The 26,201-nt window shown below is 41.0% G+C and overlaps 1 protein-coding gene across 5 annotated transcripts in view; it reads left to right on the forward strand.

Moving 5' to 3' along the window:
• The window catches only part of HSD17B12 (hydroxysteroid 17-beta dehydrogenase 12), a 211,638-nt gene that overhangs the window by 25,093 nt on the left and 160,344 nt on the right, over window positions 1-26,201 (forward strand). For 4 of the 5 annotated variants that reach the window (XM_086341208.1, XM_086341213.1, XM_086341209.1 and 1 more), the window contains exon 1: window positions 9,239-9,503. The exons of the other annotated variant lie outside the window; for it this stretch is intronic. In XM_086341208.1, the coding sequence (XP_086197334.1) occupies window positions 9,344-9,503 (160 nt within the window). In that variant the 5' untranslated portion in view covers window positions 9,239-9,343. Of the gene's footprint in view, window positions 1-9,238; window positions 9,504-26,201 lie in introns of those variants that run through there. 5 annotated transcript variants of the gene reach the window in all.

A 26,201-nucleotide genomic window follows, 5' to 3' on the forward strand; every position in this document is an offset into this window, starting at 1 on the left:
GACCTTTTGCAGTCCTGTGGCCACTGCCGAGTTTTCCAAATTTGCTGGCATATTGAGTTCAGCACTTTCACAGCATCATCTTCCAGGATTTGAAATAGCTCAACTGGAATTCCATCACCTCCACTAGCTTTGTTCGTAGCGATGCTTTCTAAGGCCCACTTGACTTCACATTCCAGGATGTCTGGCTCTAGGTGAGTGGTCACACCATCGTGATTATCTGGGTCGTGAAGATCTTTTTTGTATAGTTCTTCTGTGTATTCTTACCACCTCTTCTTAATATCGTCTGCTTTTGTTAGGTCCATATCATTTCTGTCCTTTATTGAGCCCATCTTTGCATGAAATGTTCCCTTGGTATCTCGAATTTTCTTGAAGAGATCTCTAGTCTTTCCCATTCTGTTGTTATCCTCTATTTCTTTGCATTGATAACTGAGGAAGGCTTTCTTATCTCTCCCTGCTATTCTTTGGAACTCTGCATTCAGATGCTTATATCTTTCCTTTTCTCCTTTGCTTTTCACTTCTCTTCTTTTCACAGCTATTTTAAGGCCTCCCCAGACAGCCATTTTGCTTTTTTGCATTTCTTTTCCATGGGAATGGTCTTGATCCCTGTCTCCTGTATAATGTCACGAACCTCAGTCCATAGTTCATCAGGCACTCTTTCTATCAGATCTAGTCCCTTAAATCTATTTCTCAATTTTACTGTATAATCATAAGGAATTTGATTTAGGTCATACCTGAATGGTCTAGTGGTTTTCCCTACTTTCTTCAATTTCAGTCTGAATTTGGCAATAAGGAGCTCATGATCTGAGCCACAGTCAGCTCCCAGTCTTGTTTTTGCTGACTGTATAGAGCTTCTCCATCTTTGGCTGCAAAGAATATAATCAATCTGATTTTGGTGTTGACCATCTGGTGATGTCCATATGTAGAGTCTTCTTTTGTGTTGTCGGAAGAGGGTGTTTGCTATGACCAGTGCATTCTCTTGGCAAAACTCTATTAGCCTTTGCCCTGCTTCATTCCATATTTCAGGCCAAATTTGCCTGTTACTTCAGGTGTTTCTTGACTTCCTACTTTATCCAGGGGCAAATAATTGTTGTTCAATCCCAAAAAGGTATTGTCGTCTGAACTAGAAAGGGCTTAAGTCTGGCGTGTACCACTTCACTCTGCGAAGTCTCTATTTTTTACTTTTAGTCAATAATTAATATTCCTTGAAGTTGAGGTGATCAGAATAAATGTGTGCATTGTTAATAGAAATTGTTCCTGTTAACTGTGTGGGTCATGCCCAGATTTTACTGAGAAAACAATGGATACCAAAATGAGGTGGTTTCAATTTTCAATATTCTTTGAGTTAAAATAACATAATGTGATTTCTAACAGCAATGGAAAGTATGTTTTTATAGTACCCATCCTTATTTATTAAAAAAAATCCAATTTTGATTCCAAAATCAAAATTATTTTAACTGCGTTTAATTTTATGTCAGGTGCTATGGGAGGTGCTGGAGAGATATATGTGTGTTCTTCAAAATCACAGCAAAACCATTAACAGGTATTTGTTGCTCTTTCCTCTTCTCTACTCCACTCCACTCTTCGCCAAATTAATTTGTACTTATTACAATTTTTACCCTATAATCAGTTGGACGTTTGCTTAGTGTCTGTTGCTCCTGCTAGACTATTTTCCTTCCTTCGTCATTCATTCATTCAGCAGGTATTTATTGAATACCTACTAAGTGTCAGGTACTCTTAGATGCACATCTGAGGTGAAGATATGATGTTGAACAAGAAAAGGTCACTGCCTCATGAACTTACACTGTACTGGGAAGATAGACAAAAATCAAATAATCAAAGAATCTGAAAACATTAAGTGTTATAAGGTAAACAAATTAGGGTTATGGGATAAATAGTGACAGGGCAAAGGACACAAGGCTATGTAGTTTATTTATGTAGGACAATCAGTGAAAACCAACCCTATATGGTTAACAGAAGTCTAAATAATGTAATGGACTGAGTTTTGGGAAACAGGAGGTAAAAGGTTCCAGGGGGAGGGAATAAGAAGTAGAACTGCTTTGAGACTGGAATGAACTTGACTTATTTGAGAAACTGCAGAAGGTATGGCTGAAATCAAGTGAACATAGGAGAGCCTGGTTGATACTGCTGGGGAGGTTGGGGTGGACAAACTAATATTGGAGGGTTTTGCTCTGAATGTGATATAAAGTTCGTGAAGGGATGTAAGCAAAAGAATGATATCTAATTTACTTAAAAGAAGTTCTAGTTGCTTCATGGAGAACAAACCCCAAGACAGGCTTCAGGGAGACAAGTTAGGAGGGTACTGCCATATTCCAGCTAAGGATGTTTGTCATTTGGATTAGGTCAGTAGTAGCAGAAGTGGGGGAAGTAATCTGTCAAGTTATACTTTGGAGGTGGAATGAAAAAGACTTGCTGAAGAATTGGATATGGGAATGCAATAGAAAGGAAAAAGAAATTAAGATTGAGTCCTATATTTGGGGCTTTTGAAAGAGGGTGTATAGTGGTGCCTTTAACAGGGGCAGGTTTGGGTAGAATTCTTAAACATGGTAAGTTTGTCTATTTTTATTGTATATCTGAGTGGAGATGTTGAGTAGGGTGGTGGAGATTAAATGTGTGTGTGTATTTATATATATGCAGGTGAAAGTGTTGGTGGCTCATTTGTGTCTGACTCTGTGACCCCATGGACTGTAGCCCTCCATGGAGTTCTCCAGGCAATTCTCCAGGGAATCTTCCTGACACAGGCATCGAACCCAGGTTTCCTGTATTATAGGCAGATTCTTTACCATCTGAGCCATCAGGGCAGCCAAGATGTATATATGTATCCAGAGTCCAAGAAAAAAAAATATATATGCACTTATATTAATAAATGTCCAGAGACATTTGGAAGTTATCTGCTACAGTTGATATTTATAAACAAGGGACCATGGAAGTTCCCTGGTGGCTTAGTGGTTAGTATTCAGTGCTTTCTCCACTGTGGCCCAGGTTGAGGTTGTGCCTCAAGCTGTGAGGCTTATTTAAGATCAAACAAAAACAAATAACCCTCTCCCTCCCTAAAAAAGCAAGGGACTACATTAAATGTAGAGAAGTAAAGAGAGCTGGGAGCTGAGCCCAAGGGCACTGCATCATTTAGAGGGCAGCAAGAGCAAGGGAACAAGCGTCTTTTAAATTCATGGCTGCAGTCACTGTCTGCAGCGATTTTGGAGCCCAAGAAAATAAAATCTGTCACTGCTTCCACTCTTTCCCCTTCAAGTTTCCATGAAATCATGGGACCAAATGGCCATGATGTTAGTTTTTAAATGTTGAGTTTTAAGCCAGCTCTGTTACTCTCCTCTTTGACCCTCATCAGGAGTCTCTTTAGTTCCTCTTCGCTTTCTGCCATAAGAGTGGTGTTACCTGCATATCTGAGGTTATGGATATTTCTCCCGGCAGTCTTCCAGCTTGTGATTTATACAGCCCAGCATTTTGAATGATGTACTCTGAATATATATATATATATACTTTGCATAAGTTAAATTAGCTGCGTGACAGTATACAGCCTTGACATACTCCTTTCCCAATTTTGAACCAGTGTATTGTTCCATGTCCGGTTCTAATTGTTGATTCTTGTCCTGCGTACAAGTTTCTCAGGAGACAGGTGAAGTGGTCTGGTATTCCCACCTGTTTAAGAATTTTCCACTGATTGTTGTGATCCACACAGTCAAAGGCTTTAGTGTGGTCAATGAAGCAGATGTTTTTTTCTGGAATTCCCTTGCTTTCTCTATGATCTAAAGAATGTTGGCAATTTGATCTCTGATTCCTCTGCCTTTTCTAAACCCATCTGTTCATCTGGAATTTCTCAATTCAAGTACTGCTAAAGCCAAGATTGAAGGATTTAGAGGATAACCTTGCTAGCATGCGAAATGAGTGCAATTGTATGGGAGTTTGAACTTTCTTTGACATTGCACTTCTTTGGGATTGGAATGAAGACTGACTTTTTCCAGTCCTGTGGCCACTGCTGAGCTTTCCAAATTTGCTGACATATTAAGTGCAGCACTTTAATAGCATCATTTTTTTAGGATTTTATACAGCACTACTGGAATTCTATCACCTCCACCTGCTTTGTTCTTAGTAATGCTTCCTAAGGCCCACTTGAGTTTAACACTACAGGATGTCTGGCTCTAGGTGAGTGACCACACAGTCATGGTTTTTTGGGTCATGAAGACCTTTTTGTACAGTTCTTTTGTGTATTCCTGCCACCTCATCTTAATTTCTTCTGCTTCTGCTAGGTCCTTGTTGTTTCTGTCCTTCACTGTGCCCATCCTTGCATGAAATCTCCTTGATATCTCCAATTTTCTTGAAGAGATCTCTGCGTGCATGTGTGCTAAGTCAATTCAGCTGTGTCCAACTCTTTGCAACCCCATGGACTATAGCCTGCCAGGTTTCTCTGTCCATGGGATTCTCCAGGAGAGAATACTGGAGTGGGTTGCCATTTCTTCCTCCAGGATCTTCCCAACCCAGGGATCAAACCCGAGTCTCCTATGGCTCCTGCATTGCAGGCAGATTCTTCACTGCTGAGTCACTGGGGAAGCTCCAACAGGTCTCTAGTCTTTCCCATTTTATTGTTTTCCTTTATTTCTTTGCATTGTTCATTTAAGAAGACCTACTTATCTCTTCTTGCAATTCTCTAGAATTCTGCATTCAGTTGGGTATATCTATGTAAGTTATGACAAACCTAGTCATCATATTAAAAAGCAAAGATATCACTTTGCCTATAAAGGTCGATATAGTAAAAACTATGGTTTTTCCAGGAGTCATGTACGGATGAAATGAAAGTTGTACCACAAAGAATGCTGAGCGCTGAAGAATTGATGCTTTTGAACTGTGGTGCTGGAAAAGACTTGAGAGTCCCTTGAACTGCAAGGAGATCAAACTGGTCGATCCTATATACTGGACTACCAGGGAATTCCCAGAATAGTGTTTGTTGAATGAATGAATCTTTACCTCTACTTATCTATTAGATAATTGAGTATCTCTAAGTTCCAGGTACTGTTCTATGTCCTATAGATTCATAGTATAGTATTCCCAATAATCATAAATTGTACTGTGAGTATATATGCATAAAATATATACATACATAAATGCAGCAAGATATGTATTTTTAGCTTATATAACCCTCTTCCCCTCCTTCTACCCTATTCTAAGAAGGATGGAATTGAATATGTGGAGGGCCCTTTGTTGGTGAGCAATGATGATTGGGATATATAAATCTGGGGCTATTCTATAGGTAAAGGTTTTGACAAGAGAGAAAGAGGAGGAAGGTGAGGTAGGAGAGAGTAGTGAGATTTCAGTTGAATTGGACAGGCATCTCCAACCAAAGTTACCAGATTCAATTAAAATAAAATATGATGCCAGCTTAACTCACACTCTGTTGGGCAACTGACAGTTTATGAAGAACAGTAATTAATCCTCTAGGAGAGAGTGGAGAAATAATATATAATCCAATACAAGATTATATCTAATTCATCAAAGATGGAGAAGCTCTATATTGTCAGCAAAACCAAGACCGGGAGCTGACTGTGGCTCAGATCATGAACTCCTTATTGCCAAATTCAGACTTAAATTGAAGAAAGTAGGGAAAACCACCAGACCATCCAGGTATGACCTAAATTAAATCCCTTATGATTATACAGTAGAAGTGAGAAATAGATTTAAGGGACTAGATCTGATAGAAAGAGTGCCTGATGAACTATGGACAGAGGTTCATGACACCGTAAAGGAGACAGGGATCAAGACCATTCCCATGGAAAAGAAATGCAAAAAAGCAAAATGGCTGTCTGGGGAGGCCTTAAAATAGCTGTGAAAAGAAGAGAAGCAAAAAGCAAAGGAGAAAAGGAAAGATATACCCATTTGAAAGCAAACTTCCAAAGAATAGCAGGGAGAGATAAGAAAGCCTCCTCAGTGATCAATGCAGAGAAATAGAGGAAAACAACAGAATGGGAAAGACCAGAGATCTCTTCAAGAAAATTTGAGATACCAAGGGAACATTTCATGCAAAGATGGGCTCAATAAAGGACAGAAATGATATGGACCTAACAAAAGCAGAAGATATTAAGAAGAGGTGGCAAGAATACACAGAAGAACTATACAAAAAAGATCTTCATGACCCAGATAATCACGATGGTGTGATCACTCACCTAGAGCCAGATATCCTGGGACATGAAGTCAAGTGAGCCGTAGAAAGCATCGCTACGAACAAAGCTAATGGAGGTGATGGAATTCCAGTTGAACTATTTCAAATCCTGGAAGATGATGCTGTGAAAGTGTTGCTCTCAATATGCCAGCATATTTGGAAAACTCAGCAGTGGCCACAGGACTGGAAAAGGTCAGTTTTCATTCCAATCCCAAAGAAAGGCAATGCCAAAGAATGCTCAAACTACCACACAATTGCACTCATCTCACATGCTAGTAAAGTAATGCTCAAAATTCTCCAAGCCAGTCTTCAGCAATATGTGAACTGGGAACTTCCAGATGTTCAAGCTGGTTATAGGAAAGGCAGAGGAATCAGAGACCAAATTGCCATCAGCAAGAGAGTTCCAGAAAAACATCTATTTCTGCTTTATTGACTATGCCAAAGCCTTTGACTGTGTGGATCACAATAAACTGTGGAAAACTCTTCAAGAGATGGGAATACCAGACCACCTGACCTGCCTCTTGAGACACCTATATGCAGGTCAGGAAGCAACAGTTAGAACTAGACATGGAACAACAGACTGGTTCCAAATAGGAAAAACAGTATGTCAAGGCTGTATATTGTTACCCTGCTTATTTAACTTCTATTCAGAGTACATCATGAGAAACGCTGGGCTGGAAGAAGCACAAGCTGGAATCAAGATTGCCAGAAGAAATATCAAGAACCTCAGATATGCAGATGACACCATCCTTATGGCAGAAAGTGAAGAGGAACTCAAAAGCCTCTTGATGAAAGTGAAAGAGGAGAGTGAAACAGTTGGCTTAAAGCTCAACATTCAGAAAATGAAGATCATGGCATCTGGTCCCATCACTTCATGGGAAATAGATGGGGAAACAGTGGAAACAGTGTCAGACTTTATTTTTTTGGGCTCCAAAATCACTGCAGATGGTGACTGCAGCCATGAAATTAAAAGACGCTTACTCCTTGGAAGGAAAGTTATGACCAATCTAGATAGCATATTCAAAAGCAGAGACATTACTTTGCCAACAAAGGTCTGTCTAGTCAAGGCTATGGTTTTTCCAGTGGTCAAGTATGGATGTGAGAGTTGGACTGTGAAGAAAGCTGAGTGCCGAAGAATTGATGCTTTTGAAAGGTGGTGTTGGAGAAGACTCTTGAGAGTCCCTTAGACTGCAAGGAGATCCAACCAGTCCATTCTAAAGGAGATCAGCCCTGGGATTTCTTTGGAAGGAATGATGCTAAAGCTGAAACTCCAGTACTTTGGCCACCTCATGCGAAGAGTTGACTCATTGGAAAAGACTCTGATGCTGGGAGGGATTGGGGGCAGAAGGAGAAGGGGACGGCAGAGGATGAGATGGCTGGATGGCATCACTGACTCGATGGACGTGAGTTTCGGTGAACTCCGGGAGTTGGTGATGGACAGGGAGGCCTGGTGTGCTGCTATTCATGGGTTTGCGAAGAGTCGGACACGACTGAGTGACTGAACTGAACTGAATCATACAAGAGGAGGAGGTTTTGTAGGGAGCAATAAGTTTCTTAAATATTACAAAATTATGACTTTAGCTTCAGTATATATTGAACTGTTGACCTTTAGAATTATTACGCTTAAGTCCCTGCCTTTTAGGAAACTCTCAAGTCTTCCTTCAGCAGCCCCTACTGGTTAAGAGATATAACAGACCTGGATCAATCCCTTGGTCAGGAAGATCTGAAGGAGGGCAAGGCAACCCATTCTAGTATTCTTGCCTGGAAAATCCCATGGACAGAGGAGTCTGGAGGGCTACAATACATAGGGTCTAAAAGAGTGAGACGCCACTGAAGGGACTTAGCACGCACTGGATCAGAGAAAACTTCAGGTATCTTATATGATTTACAAATCCCTGCCAGAAAAGGAAACAAAAATGCGTGTGAATCACTGGACAGCATCATACAATTTCTTAAACTTTGTGGTTCTACTCTGTAACTTCATCGAGGTGGTTTTCGTACCCCTCCTTGGACTGCACACTTTTTTTACACCCTCCCCCCCCCCCCGCCCCCACCTCCCCGCAACACACACACCAAAAAAACCCCGGAAATACAAAAAGAAAGTAAAGGAAAAATCTCAACAGTCCTTTAAATCCTGTTAAAACATGGAGCCTTTCCCTCATCTCATTGTTCATCAATCCATGTTCCCATAATATTTTCATTTATTTTATAGTTCTCATGCCATTGTGTATTGTAATCATTCGACTCCATGAAGTTTATTTGCCTTGAACTTCATCCAGGACTCTGGGAACTTTGTGGTTTAATGCTGGGCGCGGGACGGAGGTCTGGCATTTAGAAGGCCCTTTACCCACTCCAGTATTCTTGCCTGGAGAATCTCATGGACATAGCAGCCTGGAAGGCTACAGTCCACGGGGTCGCAAAGAGTCGGACACGACTGAGCGACTTCACTTCACACACGGATGTGTAACCGCAGTGAAGCTGTGTCGTGCAGTCGCACGCAAACAGGAGAGGCAAGCGTTTATTCGGAAAAGCTTCAGGGAACAACGACAGCACATTTGACAATGATACCGAGTTGTTTAATGAAGATGTGAAAACAAAACCACGGCTCCGCCTCAACTTACTACTACCATCTTGCTATTCACGAGCGCCGTCTCTCCTTCCATTGGGTCCTCAAACCCGAGCTCAAACCAGACTGGGTCTGATTGGCCAATCGGAGCACAACCTCCAGTAGTCTCGAGGACTCCTCCCGCCAATGAGAGACTTGGGCGATTGGTGGGGTGAGAAGTCCTCCCGACCCGCGAAGGAATCCTGGGGGCGTGGTGACGCGTTGGGCGAGGCTGAAGTTTGATTGGCAAGTGAGCGATCAGCAGCTTAGAAAGGATACGCGGTCGGGTGGGAGAAGGGAAGGTCGTGGGCGGGGCAGTGGAGCTAGAGTCAGCCAATGACTGGCGCGCTGCTCGCAGAGCGAACGATAGGTCACCAATGGCGGCACGGATATGGTGCTGTGGGCGGGGCTTAGGCTCGAAGGGGCGACGGAGGCGGGGGGGCAGCGCCTATTACTGTCGTGCTCACCGTCACTGCCGGCACCTCTTCCTGGATTCATTCATTCGTTTTTTTTTTTTCATTCACGAAGGTAGTGAGGCCTGGTTGAAAGGCATGGAGAGCTTTTTGCCTGCCACCGGTTTCCTGTACTGGGTGGGCGTGGGCACCGTGGCCTACCTGGCACTGCATATCTCATGCTTTCTCTTCACGGCCGTTCGGGTCTGGGGTTTGGGTAACGAGTCGGGGGTCGGACCGAGGCTCGGTGAATGGGCAGGTGAGTCGAATTCCGCGCCGCCTTCCCCCGACTCCTGCTGCGGCTCGCACGGCTCTGGGCCTGGCCTGGCTCGCGCTGACTAGTTACGGGCCCGGCGCTTGGCCTTCGCGTCCCCAGCTCCCCTCTCCTTCTTTCTGAGGCTCCTGCGTCTTGCGTACCCGCTTGTCCCTCATGCCGTCGCCTGCCTTGCTTAGACTTGTAGTAGAGTTTTTAAACGGAGAAGGCAATGGCACCCCACTCCAGTACTCTCGCCTGGAAAATCCCATGGATGGAGGAGCCTGGTAGGCTGCAGTCCATGGGGTCGCTAAGAGTCGGACACGACTGAGCGACTTCACTTTCACTTTTCACTTTACTGCATTGGAGAAGGAAATGGCAACCCACTCCAGTGTTCTTGCCTGGAGAATCCCAGGGACAGGGGAGCCTGGTGGGATGCCGTCTATGGGGTTGCACAAAATCGGACACGACTGAAGCGACTTAGCAGTAGCAGCAGAGTTTTTAAGTACTAAACACACTGCTGGCTTAATTCAGCGAATCTAAAGTGCCACTTGGGTGCGGGAGAAATCTGGCCTCAACTCGCTGGGGCTTATGCCTTTTAAGCCATTCCGGGTCCAGGGAGTTAGTTGTCTTGCTGGTTGCTTCCTCAGTCACAGGCTACCTCTTAGGAGAGTTTTTGAAACAAAAAGTCTCTGGCTTGAATACAGGTCCTGTGCCCAGGATGAAAAGCATTCTGTTGCCTTTTGGGGGGCGAGGGTGGAGAAAGGACAGAATTTCAGAAGTCTTTCTGCTTTTTGGAACCTTGGATTCGGCCTATTTCATATAATTTAAAAATCTTTTTTTTTTTTTTTTTTTAATTCTTGGCTAAACTATCCTGGAGTCCTAATGACTAGCAAGAATTATTGTTTCTTCAAGACGGTAACTCTTCATGTAGAAGTCAGAAATGCCTTCTGCAGAAGGAGATTTGCAGGAAAGAGTATTCCCACAGAGTGAGTTAAACAAACCTAATCATAGTTTCGCGTGTTAGGGTGTCTGGTTTACCATTCCCTCTACGCAAGAATTCTGAAGATGTAAGGGAAAGGGCAGATTAGAGAAGTTGGGAAAATTCCACAAGAAAGTTTTGGTTTTTTCCATTTCTGCCTTTTTTGTTGATTTTCTTTCCCTTTGTTTTGTTTTTATTAGCTTTTTTTTTAAAACCAAGTGATATTGCCATTCTCCAGTTATTCATTCTGCTGTTTTATAATTGATTTTTTAAGTTATGATTGGTTTTATATATAATTCACAGAGCATTTTGTTGAATTTTGGGCTGGTTAGGGGTTGCTTTCAGGCTAGGCTCAAATAAGGTATATAAATAATATTACTCCGTATTCTTAACTTTATTCACTCAAACATTTCAACAACTTAGTAGGAAAAACATAAATTAACCTTTTGGAACTGCAACAAAAAACATCTCAAGTAGGAAAGAATAAGCATCTATTAACATAATACATATTTTTAAAACTTACTGTTTTTTCATCATTGAAAAAGCAAGTGAAGTGCTTAACGTTGTTATAATCAAGATTATAATTTCACTGTTGATAAGCCTGAGTTCTTGGTTGTCTGGTTTGGAAAACTTGTTGACTTTTGAAATAGTGGAATAAGACTCCAGTGTCTTAGAAAATCATATATGAGGATGAATAAGTTTTATAGTTTGTAATTAAAGACTTATGGTAATTTTTTTTAACTATCTAAAATTGACGACAGTGGCTGGTAACTTAAAGGATCTAAGTTATCTATATAATAATCCATAGGAAAAGCCAAGTGTTGTGACCTTGTCATTTCATGAGTAATATTTATATTGAAAAGATTTGACCTCAGAGGAAGGTTTTTGATAAATTAAGGGCAGTGTTTAAAAGATTAGAAATGAGATTTGAACTCGAACACTGGTAATCTAGCAGAGAGGATCATAAAGTGAAATATTATCCAGTTTACTTGTTGGGAAATTTCTCTTTTTTAAATACTTACGTAGAAGAAATGAACAAGTTGTTACTTGTAACATTACTTACATGTGGTGGCCTGAATCTTAAAATACTTTGTCCTTTATCTCTCCAAATTCAGGGAGTGTTTGGAAAACAAAAACTGAAATGATTTGGAAAACAAAGCAGCAGACATGATACTTGAGTAATTAGGGTTAAGTTGTAATTAAAAACAGGTAATTTGTTCAACCGAGTATTAGGGTAACCATGTCAGGGCTCCTGTGCCTGTGGCCCTGAAAGCCAAACTGACAGCTGGTGTTTGCAGCACGATGAAGGTTTATCTGGGGCTTCCCAGGCAGCGCTGGGGGTAAGGAACCTGCCTGCCAATGCTTGAGATGTAAAAGATGTGGGTTAGATCCCTGGGTCGGGAAGATCCCCTGGAGGAGGGCATAGCAACCCACTCTGGTATTCTTGCCTGGAGAATCCCATGGACAGAGGAGTCCAGCAGGCTACATAGAGTCACGAAGAATCGGAGGTGACTGAAGCAGCTCAGCAAGGAAGCAGCAGACCGGTGTGGGAGACAAGTCTCAGATCCACTCTGACTTTGTGTTTAGAGTTTTTCTGTTTGTTTTTTTTTTTTTTTTTTTTAAGAGGCTGGGATTAATCATCATCTAGTGACGTTTCCATAACATTTCTTAATCATAGTTTTGGGAGTCAGGGTGACTTGCAGCGACCCCATGGACTGCAGCCTACCAGGCTCCTCCATCCATTGGATTTTCTAGGCAAGAGTACTGGAGTGGCTTGCGATTGCCTTCTCCGAGGAGCAGCAGCAGCAGGGTCTGGTTTACAATTCTCAGGCCAGGTGGCCCATGGCACAGGAGTCTGTGAGCTCTCCTTGCCCTGGAGGAACAACTTGAGTTTGTACATTAATGATATTGACAACAGCAGTTTCAGTATGTTAATGATGTTAACAATAGTGATCGTAGTCTTCTGATTCTGGTTGATTGGTGTTCTGTTAGCACAGGATTGAGGTAGAAGGGACCAGAAAAGAAATAAAGTTTTGGATAAAGAGATTAATCATAAACTCAGTAGGGGAGTTTGGTTTTAGGGGGTCTTGCTGTCATTAGAGAGGCATTGTCTGCTTTCTAATACTGATGTTTAACATCTTCCTCTCCTTAACCAATTATTTTTGCCTTCTAATACTGATGTTTAACATCTTCCTCTCCTTAACCAATTATTTTAAGTATTATATAATAATGTGTGTTGAGTTGGTGGTATATTTTTATACTTGTCATGCTTAAGTCTCTGCATGTGAGTATGTTTAATTCCTCTCCTCCCCCTCACCTTAGATTTTAGAATCTGAGAGGCAGGGACTGTGGGTCCTCCTTTTTTATTTTTTCCCACAGTAATTGGCACATTGATCAGATACCAGGTCTTCTAAACTTAAAAGCCTGGAAAATCCTTGAAATACAGTTGGACTTTGCAGTCCATAAAAATACTCCAGACCATAGATTCCTTAGTCTAGTGGGTTTTTAAGACCGCCCATTACCTGGCCCATCCTCTAGCTTATCAAGAGCTGGGTCATCCCTTCCTTCATTCTCTCCGGTTACAGTCCCATGCAAGTAAATTACTCTGATTTCGCTAGGTCTCTAGTGGGTGAGTTTAGCCGGTTTAGTAGGTAAGTCTCTCTTGCCTGCCATTGTCATGTGACACTTTCTGTATTCCTTCCAAGAACAAAGTCCTGTGAAAGTAGAGTTTCAAGTTGTTTGAAAATCTCTGTAGCAAGTTATGAAAAGAAGATGGCAAACAAAGGTGACCCGGTCTATCAGTTTCCTGAATGTCAACAGGGAGTTTATTACACTTCCCAAGCTGAACCTCCAGAGAGTCAGTAAACCCATTTGAGAATGCCAGAGTGATAAACCTGGCACTTTGACCAGAGTGAAAATGAAAGTAATGCTGGGTATTTTTGTTTGTTTTGTCTTTTTTTTTTTTTTTAGAGCAGGGCAGGTGGTAGAAGGCAGAGAAACAGATGAACTTAGTCATAAAAGTTCTTAAAAATATTTATTCATTTTGCATTTCAGCTCTGAAGAGGAAGTCTGTAGGCCTAAATGAACACAGTCTCCAGATGGGAGTTGGCAGGGTGCTGTGTGCTCAGTCGTGTCCACCTCTGTGGGACCCCATGGACTGTAGCCTGCCAGACTCCTCTGTCCATGGGGTTTTTTGGGCAAGCATACTAGAGTGAGTTGCCATTTCCTTCTCCAGGGAATCTTCCCTACCCAGGGATTGAAAATGCATCTCCTGTGTCTCTTACATTGCAGGCAGATTCTTTACCTGCTGAGCCATCCAGCAAGCTCGGGGGCAGCCTTAAAGCCTTGGGCTCCAGCTATGTAAGAGATGGCAGGTGCAGCTGGAGGATGGGACCTAAAAGCATGCCCTAGTCTTATTTGGAGGAAAAACCAGAGAGGATGGTTTCCTGGAATGAGAAATTCAGCCTCTGTACTCTGAGCTATTTCCTCCAACCTTACACCGGTCTCCATTGTCTCCTGCTTTGTGTTTTTTTTTCTTTTTCCCTCTTGTTCTTCCTTTCTGTGCAATATTAAGTTTCTTCTAAAGGGTCAAACGTGAGACCTCAGAGACTCAAACCTGGACTTGGAGTCTAGCTCCTCCTCTGTACTTACTAGAGTGTAGCATTGAGTAAAGTAGTAGATATCTGAATCTCACTTTCCTCATCTGCAAAATGGGGATAATACTGGTGCTGTTTCATAGTATTGTTGTAAAGGGTAAATGAGAATACTTGCTCTATGTAAAGCAGATGGTGCAGTGCCCTTGTATATAAATGCTTGATAACTTATTGTTACTAGTCCAAAAGTCATGTATGGATCTGAGAGTTGGACTATAAAGAAAGCTGAGTGCAGAAGAATCGATGCTTTTGAACTGTGGTATTAAAGAAGACTCTTGAGAGTCCCTTGGACTTCAAGGAGATCCAACCAGTCCATTCTAAAGGAGGTCAATCCTGGGTGTTCATTGGAGGGACTGATGTTGAAGCTGAAACTCCAATACTTTGGCCACTTTATGCGAAGAGCTGACTGATTTGAAAAGACTCTGGTGCTGGAAAGATTGAGGGCAGGAAGAGAAGGGGATGACAAAGGATGAGATGGTTGGATGGCATCACCGACTCAATGATGAGTTTGGGTAAACTCCGGGAGGTGGACAGGGAGCCTGGCGTGCTGCGGTTCATGGGGTCGCAAAGAGTCAGACACGACTGAGCAACTGAACTGAACTGAACTAGTAATACTGTTAACCTTAGCAGCATTATGTACCTATCACTTAAGCTAATTGACAATATAAGGCTTAGTAAGAAAAAATTAATAGCTGGTTGACTCCATCTTCAGAAAACTGAGATTACCTTTGCTACTGCAGTTGAGAGTGTTGAGCTTCAAAACTAATTTTCTGTTTATTTTTGTTGGTTGAAGAAATTTATTTCTTTCGGTTTCAGAAAAAAATTATTGAAAAATTTAGTGAATAGAATATATGGGTAAGTGGATTTGAATCAGTCAATTCCATTGTCTTTAAACTTTGTAGGTAAAGGATGAGTTCAAAGAAATTTAATAGTGTGTCTTTAGGCTGCTATACCAAAATACTGTAGACTCAGTGGCTTAAACAACGAACATTTCACTCACTTCTGAAGGCTGGGAAGTCAGATCAAGGTGCTGGCAGATTCTGTGTCTGGTGAGGTTTATAGATAGCTGGTTTATAGATAGCTGTCTTCTTGCTCTATCTTTCCATGACAGAAGGGGCCAGGGAACTCTCTGGGGTGTCTTATAAGGGCACAGATAGCATTTGTTAGGGCTCCACCCTCATGATCTAATCACCTCCCAAAGACCCCCACCTCCAATACCATCACATTCAGGGGTTAGGATTTCAACATACATATTTTGTCCCTAACATAGGAATTCAGTCTGTAGCATAGATCCTTCATTCCATTTCTCTCCTGCTCTTTGATCTTGAAAATAAAAATACTGAAATATTATAGCAATTTGTATCTCTGCCTTCTGGCATAGTTGGTGATTATGGCAGGGAGGGTGGGTGGAGAGTGTGATCCAACACTATTCATTTGTCCATCCACTGCCCAAATCCTCTTGAGTTCTGGCCAGGGACCAGGAGGATGGCCAGCAGGAACGAAGAGCAAACTGCCCTGTAAAGTGGTGAAGAGCAACGCTCTTGGTTCTATGGCACCTTGCGCAGGAAGGTCAGAGTGGTGTCTGACCTGAGAGCTGAAGGGAAGTGAAGAGTAGCAGACAGAGCAGGGGGATCAGGAGGTGCTAGGCTCCTGAGTGGAGAAGGAGCAGGGTCCTCTTAAAATAAGACCTGAGTTCCTGGAGCCAAAAAAGCGTAGGCCTGATTTAAGATGGGAGTGGAGCTGGGTGAAGGGGCCAGTGACCAGGGCAGTTTAAGAACATGGAAAACAATTGTGGGGATTTTAAGCAGAAGGGTAATGTTGAATTGCAACTTTATTTTTTATTTATTTGGCTGTACCAGGTCTTAGTTGTGGCATGCAAGATCTTTTTTTTTTTTTTAATTTTTAACTTTACAACATTGTATTGGTTTTGCCATATATCAACATGAATCCGCCACAGGTATACATGTGTTCCCCATCCTGAACCCTCCTCCCTCCTCCCTCCCCCGTACCATCCCTCTGGGTCGTCCCAGTGAACCCGTCCAAGGATCTTTAGTTGCAGCATGCACACTCTCAGTTGCCACACGTGGGATCTAGTTCCCTAACCAGGGATCGAACCTGGGTCCCCTGCATTGGGAGCGTGGAGTCTTAGCCACTGAACCACCAGGGACATCCCTGAGTTGCAACATTTAAACATAAATTTTTGCGTCTGTGATCTTTCCAAAGCTGTTGTATTGCCACAGAATTAGATCAGTACAAATTATTCAGATAATTTCCGTTAAAATTGCCTTTAAAAAGGCAAAATCATACTTTATAGTCAGGGAGGCCATTTCTGTGCACTTTCTGGTTATCATCTTTCAAAGACTATGTCTCCCTGGGGGATATCTAATCACCATGGTGTGGAAAGTGCTACTCTTAATCAGGGACCAGATGATAAGGTTGTTGAATGAACCTGGAAACCAGGTCATTGCTTTCTCTAGGTCACTCCATAGAACTGAGGTGTGATAGTTGAGAAGCCTGCCTCACTTTGTTTTGTTATTGATTTTGTCTGGTGAAACAATGCGTTTGCCCAGTCTCTTAACTGGCAGTTCCAGGGAGACTATCCAGTTTCTGAAAAGTTATCCTTACTGGTGTTAAGTGAAGTTATTTCTAGTTAAATGATGCCATCATTGCAGGAAGAGAGGAAAGGCAAGAAAAGAGGAAAGTCTTAAAAAAAAAAGAAAGATTTGAACCATTACTGCCTCTCAAGAGTGTGGCGGTGGGTAACAGTAGTGCTAAGGGGAAGTTTGGCTTTGGGGTCAGAGCAATGTGAGCTTTGCTACGTGCTAAGCTGTTTGACCTTGGGCAAAGATTGCTAACCTCTGAGCATAGCTTCCTTCATCTATTAAATAGGGCCAATAACTTTTCGGGATTATTATGACAATAAGATGATAATGAGGGTCTCATGTAACCTTTTGTGTGTTTTTATGGGTATCAAGGAACACATATTTAGGGTATCTTTATTTGTACACATTGTTCTTATTTGATAAAAGGGGATTGTTGAAACCACGAAATAATGTAGTTCACTCAGCAGGTAAACTATTGGACATCTGAAGCTGTGAATAGATCAGTTACAAGGTGATTCATGCTACTGCAGGAGAATTCCTTGTTTTATGGAAAGATTTACCAAAATCTTGGTTTACCAAAATATGGTTCCCATTAGTGAACCTAAGCTATGATGGACTTAGAAAAATCTGGTCCTATGCAACTTTTCAATGACATTTGTAAAAACCTTAGGTCATCTTCAACTCTTCTTCTGGGACCCATGTACAGTCTGTAAGGAGACCTTGTTGACTTTAACTTCAAAATACCCAGAATCCAGTTTCTTCTATCACTTTGCTGTAAGCTACCAAAATCTCTTGCCGTGATATAATATCAACCTCTTGTCTCTGATTTCATCTCGCTTCCCCTATAATCGTATCTTAAAGAGCAGCCAGGGAACCTGAAAAGCTCTAGTCAGATCATGTGATCCTTTGCCCAGATCCCTCCAATATCTTCAGATGAAAATGCAAAATCCTTCCTGTGGTTGACAAGGCTTTTGACCACCTGCCTCCTGCCTTCTTTTACCTCTCCTCTCTGCCCATGTTTTGTCTCTTTTTCCCTCCCTCCCTTCTAGCTGCACTTTCTCCTTGAACTCGATTCCTTAAACATGCTTGGCCTTGCTGCCTTGACCTTTGGTTATCTCCTCTCCTTGAACGCTCCTCCCCAGATGTCCATTTGGCTAAGCCTTCTTCCTTCCTTCTAGTCTTTACTCAGATATCACCTTCTCAATGAAACCTTCCCTTCTATCTTTAAACCAACAATCCAATCTCCTTCATGCCTCTTCTGACCCTGTTAGCCTGCTCTACTTGGGCTTTATGTCGTTTGTCACCATCTCCCATTCTGCAGGTGTTGTTCATTTCTGATGTTTCGTGTTTGTCTACTCCTATTAGAGTGGTGGCAGCACCATGAAGACAAAGATCTTTTTTGTTCGCTTTTGTATCTCCAGCACCTAGAACAGAGCCTGCACATAAACACTAATACTTAGTTATTGAATGAATGAAAATATTCAGGTACTCCAGTATCTTTGAGGGATAATGTATTTTTTTTTTGTGGGGGATTCTCTTCTCTTTCTACATTCTCTTTTTAGTTATAAATCTAAGAGCTATTAGTGGTCTTCCCACCTCTAAAAGTGAGATTATTTAGTCTAAAAACAAAATATAGACTATAACCTCAGGGAGGTGTTCTCATAGTAGAGACCCTGGAATCACACTGCCCAGTGTGGCTTTCTATGTCCCAGACACGCCTGTACTCACCTGCTTCTTTCTGCTTCTGCGTCCTTTTGTTCTTGCAAAGACGTTCAGCCGCTTCAGCGGTTGGTGAACGTTGTTCTCTGCCTAGAGTGACCCTCCTTCTGTTGTTCACTCTTCCTTATGCCTCCTGTTGATGAACTTCTACCTACTTTTCAGAGTCCACATTCTGAATGTTTCTGTGCAGCTGCCCAGATGGAAGCCATCATGTACTTCTGGAATTCTAGTAGCTCTAGTTTTATCCTTTTTTGTGGGCTTTTCCAGACTTTACCTTCTTAGTTGTTTGTGTGTTTGTGTGCACCTGTGCATGCACACATGACTTTGTTCTTAACTATAAACCTGTCAAGAGTGTACAATAAATTATATATAGTGAATGAATATATTTTCTTTGAGATGTATTTTGACGGGGGTGGGATGTTTTCCATTTTGTGGGTTATATTTTGCAAAACTAATTTGTACACCTTTTTTTCTCTTTGTTTTAAAACCTGAAGTGATGCCTTAAAAGCTGGTTGAAATTAAACCTAGGCTGACTAGACAAAGATGGGTTATTGAATTACTGCAGCAGAGCTGGGACAACAGTTTTGAAAGTATGAAATGCAGTGAGAGCAAAAAGATGTCTTTGTGCGTGTGTGTGTGTGTGGTGCTCAGTTGATAAATCATGTCGGACTGTTGTGACCCCATGGTCTGTAGCTCGCCAGGCTCCTCTGTCCGTGAAATTTTTCAGGCAAGAGTAATGGAATAGGTTGCCATTTCCTCCTGCAGGAGATCTTTTCAGTTCAGGGATCGAACTTGCATCTCCTGCATTGGCAGGCAGATTCACCACTGAGCCACCAAGGAAACCCATCCTGTGTAGCATAGGTAATAAGCTAATCTTTTTTCATACATGTGTTATAAAGCCAACCACTATGCCAGTTTAATAAACATTTCAGTATTAATAAAAATTTGGTAATATATTTAGTATTTAAACCCAAGATTTTTTTTTTAACCTCCTTTTGTCTGCACCACGTGGCTTGTGGGATCTTAGTTCCCTGACCAGGGATTGAACCTAGGCCTTCAAGTCCCAATCACTGGATCACCAGGAAAGACCCCTCAAGTCTTTAAAAATTGTTACAAGTAGACTTTGCTTTCATAAGAGAGTCTTTCCCAATGAAGGTTTTAGTAAAGTTTGCTAATTTGTAAAGCTGAGATGAATTAGTGAAAAAATTGAATTCCAGGATGTATTGACCAAAATGTAGTTTTGTTATTTCAAAGGCCTGATAAAATGAACCCATACCTTCTAGAGCCTTCAGACCTTTTGGGGGACATTGGGCTAAATTTCCTGGAATATCTCTTTGGTAGTAAAAGCATTGAGTGGTCAGTGTATATAGTTAATAACTGCTAGAAAGTTAACCACAGAGCATTGAGTATATGCATTTTTTTCCCATTATGGAAAGAAGTGAATACTGCAGTTGGTTGATCATCTACAGAAGTTGAGAAACTTGAGAAAACTGAAAAGTCATAAGAGACTGATGAGAGAATGCCAAAACTGGAAGGACCTCTTCAGTTGAACTATTAGGGAAAGAAGCTGGAAGAGGTGAGATGATAATGCAACCTTTTGTGCGTGTTTATGGGTATCAGGGAACATGACAGAGAATATCTAGGCAAGAAGATCAGTGGCAAAGAGCAGAAAATGGGGGACGCGTCAGTGGTGGGTTGATTAAAAGCAGTGGTAGGAGAGGGGCTTCCTAGTGTCCGGTGGTATAGACTCCACTGCAGGGGGCGAGGGTTTGATTCTTGGTCGGGAAACTAAGATCTGACATGCCCAGCCTCCAAAAAACAAAAAAAAAGTATCTTGAAAAAACTAATGGTAGGAATGATGAGCAGCAGACTCTGACAGCAGAACAGATTTGTGAGGGATGAATTAAGAGAGGAAAACTAGTAAGGAGGGCCAGCAGAGGCGATGGTGGTAACAGCAAGGAAGTTGGCAAAACCGAACTCCATCACACATGCCCACCGCTGGCGTGGCGCATAAAGCCTTCTCCCTACAAGAGCCTGAACTCTGAAGAAATGCCGCGTCTCCGTAGCCCCAAGGATACCATCATTTCCTGTTCTTGGTACATGCCTACATGGACATTAAGATCGGGGGACTTCCTCATTATATATGGTGCTTTAGGCCAAGTGAATCGATCCAGTATGTCTTATCTATAGCCGTGGCTGCGCCTATAGCCTTAACTACAGATGACGTTGATGACACTAAATTGCCAAGGAAATATTATATAGGTTTTAGGATATGCGTCTCAAGATGGCCAGGAAAGGGTATACAGTCTCCTTTAGAAATTTAAATTCTAGTTTTTAAAGTTCCCTTAACCCTCCTGGTATGTTAAAAAAAAAAAACACCCTAATTCTCCAGATTGATTTTACTGTAATGCCTGGTGGTAATTGCTCACTACCAAGCTCACTTCCAGTGGAAATGTTGCCAAGCTTGCTTTAATGATCACTGAAACTCCCATCTTGTCACATCAACGGAGCTAATAAAGTAAACAAGCTCCCCTAATCTTGCACATTCAGTCTAATAATTTTGCTGTGGAACAGGGAGCAGCTGCTTATCTATGTGTTTCAATACCTGTCATTGCCTGTCTTGAGAAAGGAGGGGATGATCTCCTTATAGATAAGGGGGAAAAAAAAAACCCACAGCAGGTTAGATAACGATGTTCACACATTCTAAATTAGAGGAGGCTGGATTAATGAAATTTTACCATAATGATCACATCTCAATTTACAAATTGCTTTTGTAAGTTTTCTCAGATGATTTCCATAACCAAGTCATATACCAAGACCAGAGGGAGCGGCAGTGACTCTAAGGAGTGGTACACAGCTAGTAAATGACAGAAGAAACTGAATCCATGTGTTCTAACTCCAGGCTCCTGCGAAAGCTCCTGATGAGGAAGTTTGCAGTACCTGTCCAAGAGTCTATATGTCCGAGACTTCCTCAAATGTTACCTGAAAGTGAAAGGTCTATTTCTACCGTATTTTTGTCATGACAATATCCATGGGACATAAGAATCAATTGGAGGTGCTTGTTAAAAATAGAGCTTAGGGCTTCACTCTAAACCCACTCAATGAAAATCTCTAAGAAAAGAACTTGGGGAAATGTATTTTTTTTTTTTTAACAAATTAAGTTGATTCTTAAGCTCATGCGTTTTGGGAAGCACTGGGCTGGGATCGGGCTAGTCTTGGAAGAAGGCAGTGGGTTATACATGTAGGCTTTTTAGCCAGATAAGCTATTCTTAGTACCAGGGCTTGGTTTATAATAGTGTTAAAACTTCCCAGTGATTTCTGTACCAAATATTTACATGTAATTTTGACAGTTAAATGGAGATTCTATTTTAGGCTACTTCTGTGTTTGTGCATTCAAAATAGATTATGAGAAAAGCAAACAAAACTTGAAACTTCTGTATGTTGCTATGCAATGAGAACTACAAGCAGCATACCCAGCCTTTACTAATTGGAGATCAGGTGAGGATAGGGGGCCAATAAGAATGGGTTTTGGTAGATGCAAATAATGGAAAGTTTACTTTGCTTTTGGGTAAGACCATAGGAAGAACAGCTGAAGACTCTGAAAGCTTCTTCACTATAAAGAATTGAGAGAACAGTATGTTCTTATTTTCTGTTTGCAGTTTTTTTTGGTGGTCCCATTTTTTAGTTTATATTTATTGCATTTATAGACAAGAACATTTAAAATCTTTCTTTAAAGGTGGATTTTTACAAAATTGTCTTTATTTATTTTACAAAATTAATGTAAGTGATACTGATTGGGCCAATAGACAGGAGAGGATATTCATTTTCTTAAAAAAAAAAAAAAAAAAATTTAAAGTCCTCCAAATGATGAAGAAGCAAAATGGGCTTGGGTTTAACCAGAAGAAATTCCGATTTTAGTGGGCCATCTCGTTGACATTTGTAGTGATTAAACAGTGGAATCAGTTTGTTCATTCATTCAGCAGATAATATGCATTATGTGCTGACTATATCCTGGGCATACAGCACTGGAGCTGGGGATTAGTAGAGAGTAAGAAAGTGTTGGCCTGTACCTTCTTTGTTCTAGGAGAGGACACAGATCATTACAAAAGCAGCTCCAAAAAGTTTATTGGGAGCCAGCTATGGGGGTACCTCTTCAGAGGTTTAAAGGTTTTCTGGAAGAAGTAACATTTAATCCAACATGTGGAAGGAAAGATGATGATGATAGTAATGGTTAATAATGGGAATAAGACAAAATGAAAAAACTTACCACGTACCAGATGCTCTTCTAAGTGCCTCAGTTAATTCAGTTGCTCCAATCAGGTAGGTCTCATTAATACCCCCATTTTACTGAAAGAAAGCTAAGATAAGAGAGTTGTTGTTGTTCAGTTGCTAAATCATGTCTGATTCTTTGCAGTCCCATGGACTGTAGTATGCCAGGCTTCCCTGTTCTTCACTCTATCCCGGACTTTGCTCCAACTCATGTCCATTGAGTCAGTGATGTCATCCAACCATCTCATCGTCTTTTGCTCTATTCTCCTCCTGCTTCAATCTTTCCCAGCATCAGGGTCTTTTGTTGGGCCCTTCTCATCAGATAGCCAAAGTATTGGAGCTTCAGCATCAATCCTTCCAATGAGTATTCAGGGTTGATTTCCTTTAGGATTGACTGGTTTGATCTTCTTGCTGTCAGAGGGACTCTCAAGAATCTTCTCCAGCACCATAGTTCAAAAGCATCAATTCTTTGGTGCTCAGCCTTCTTTATGATCCAGCTCTTACATCGGTACTGGAAAAACCATAGCTTTGACTATATGGACCTTTGTCAGCAAAGTGATGTCTCTGATTTTTAATATGCTGTCTAAGTTTGTCAGAGCTTTCCTTCCAAGGAGCAACCGTCTTTTATTTTTTGTGGCTGCAGTCACTGTCTGCAGTGATTTTATAGCCCAAGAAAATAAAATCTGTCACTGCTTCCACTTTTCCCCCATCTATTTGCCATGAAGTGATGGGACTGGATGCCATGATCTTAGTTTTTTGAATACTGAGTTTTAAGCCAGCTTTTTCACTCTCCGCTTTCACCCTCTTCAGTTTCTTTTCTGCCATGAGAGTGGCATTATCTGCATATCTGAGGTTATTGTTATTTCTCCTGGCAATCTTGATTTCAGCTTGGGATTTATCCAGCCTGGCATTTCACATAATGTACTCTGCATATAAGTTAAATTAGCTGGGTGACGAAATACAGTTTCAAAATACTCCTTTCCCAATTTTTTTTAAATTTTATTTTATTTTTAAACTTTACATAATTGTATTAGTTTTGCCAAATATCAAAATGAATCCGCCACAGGTATACATGTGTTCCCCATCCCGAACCCTCCTCCCTCCTCCCTCCCCATACCATCCTTCTGGGTCGTCCCAGTGCACTAGCCCCAAGCATCCAGTATGGTGCATCGAACCTGGACTGGCATCTCGTTTCATACATGATATTTTACATGCTTCAATGCCATTCTCCCAAATCTTCCCACCCTCTCCCTCTCCCATAGAGTCCATAAGACTGTTCTATACATCAGTGTCTCTTTTGCTGTCTCGTACACAGGGTTATTGTTACCATCTTTCTAAATTCTATTTAAATGTGTTATTATACTGTATTGGTGTTTTTCCTTCTGGCTTACTTCACTCTGTATAATAGGCTTCAGTTTCATCCATCTCATTAGAACTGATTCAAATGTTTTCTTTTTAATGGCTGAGTAATACTCTATTCTGTATAAGTACCACAGCTTTCTTATCCATTCATCTGCTGATGGACATCTAGGTTGCTTCCATGTCCTGGCTATTATAAACAGTGCTGCGATGAACATTGGGGTACACGTGTCTCTTTCCCTTCTGGTTTCCTCAGTGTGTATGCCCAGCAGTGGGATTGCTGGATCATAAGGCAGTTCTATTTCCAGTTTTTTAAGGAATCTCCACACTGTTCTCCATAGTGGCTGTACTAGTTTGCATTCCCACCAACAGTGTAAGAGGGTTCCCTTTTCTCCACACCCTCTCCAGCATTTATTATTTGTAGACTTTTGGATCGCAGCCATTCTGACTGGCGTGAAATGGTACCTCATAGTGGTTTTGATTTGCATTTCTCTGATAATGAGTGATGTTGAGCATCTTTTCATGTGTTTGTTAGCCCTCTGTATGTCTTCTTTGGAGAAATGTCTGTTTAGTTCTTTGGCCCATTTTTTGATGGGGTCATTTATTTTTCTGGAGTTGAGCTGTAGGAGTTGCTTGTATATTTTTGAGATTAGTTGTTTGTCAGTTGCTTCATTTGCTATTATTTTCTCCCATTCTGAAGGCTGTCTTTTCACCTTGCTAATAGTTTCCTTTGATGTGCAGAAGCTTTTAAGGTTAATTAGGTCCCATTTGTTTATTTTTGCTTTTATTTCCAATATTCTGGGAGGTTGGTCATAGAGGATCCTGCTGTGATGTATGTCAGAGAGTATTTTGCCTATGTTCTCCTCTAGGAGTTTTATAGTTTCTGGTCTTACGTTTAGATCTTTAACCCATTTTGAGTTTATTTTTGTGTATGGTGTTAGAAAGTGTTCTAGTTTCATTCTTTTACAAGTGGTTGACCAGATTTCCCAGCACCACTTGTTAAAGAGATTGTCTTTAATCCATTGTATATTCTTGCCTCCTTTGTCAAAAATAAGGTGTCCATATGTGCGTGGATTTATCTCTGGGCTTTCTATTTTGTTCCATTGATCTATATTTCTGTCTTTGTGCCAGTACCATACTGTCTTGATAACTGTGGCTTTGTAGTAGAGCCTGAAGTCAGGTAGGTTGATTCCTCCAGTTCCATTCTTCTTTCTCAAGATCGCTTTGGCTATTCGAGGTTTTTTGTATTTCCATACAAATTGTGAAATTATTTGTTCTAGCTCTGTGAAGAATACTGTTGGTAGCTTGATAGGGATTGCATTGAATCTATAAATTGATTTGGGTAGTATACTCATTTTCACTATATTGATTCTTCCAATCCATGAACATGGTATATTTCTCCATCTATTAGTGTCCTCTTTGATTTCTTTCACCAGTGTTTTATAGTTTTCTATATATAGGTCTTTAGTTTCTTTAGGTAGATATATTCCCAAGTATTTTATTCTTTCTGTTGCAATGGTGAATGGAATTGTTTCCTTAATTTCTCTTTCTGTTTTCTCATTATTAGTGTATAGGAATGCAAGGGATTTCTGTGTGTTGATTTTATATCCTGCAACTTTACTATAGTCATTGATTAGTTCTAGTAATTTTCTAGTGGAGTCTTTAGGGTTTTCTATGTAGAGGATCATGTCATCTGCAAATAGTGAGAGTTTTACTTCTTATTTTCCAATTTGGATTCCTTTTATTTCTTTTTCTGCTCTGATTGCTGTGGCCAAAACTTCCAAAACTATGTTGAATAGTAATGGTGAAAGTGGGCACCCTTGTCTTGTTCCTGACTTTAGAGGAAATGCTTTCTATTTTTCACCATTGAGGATAATGTTTGCTGTGGGTTTGTCATATATAGCTTTTATTATGTTGAGGTATGTTCCTTCTATTCCTGCTTTCTGGAGAGTTTTTATCATAAATGGGTGTTGAATTTTGTCAAAGGCTATCTCTGCATCTATTGAAATAATCATATGGTTTTTATTTTTCAATTTGTTAATGTGATGTATTACATTGATTGATTTGTGGATATTGAAGAATCCTTGCATCCCTGGGATAAAGCCCACTTGGTCATGGT

This window comes from Bos grunniens, chromosome 15 (assembly GCF_055505025.1).
Source record: "Bos grunniens cultivar Pamir isolate PY7600 chromosome 15, Bosgru_T2T1.0, whole genome shotgun sequence".
Lineage (NCBI taxonomy): Eukaryota > Metazoa > Chordata > Mammalia > Artiodactyla > Bovidae > Bos > Bos grunniens.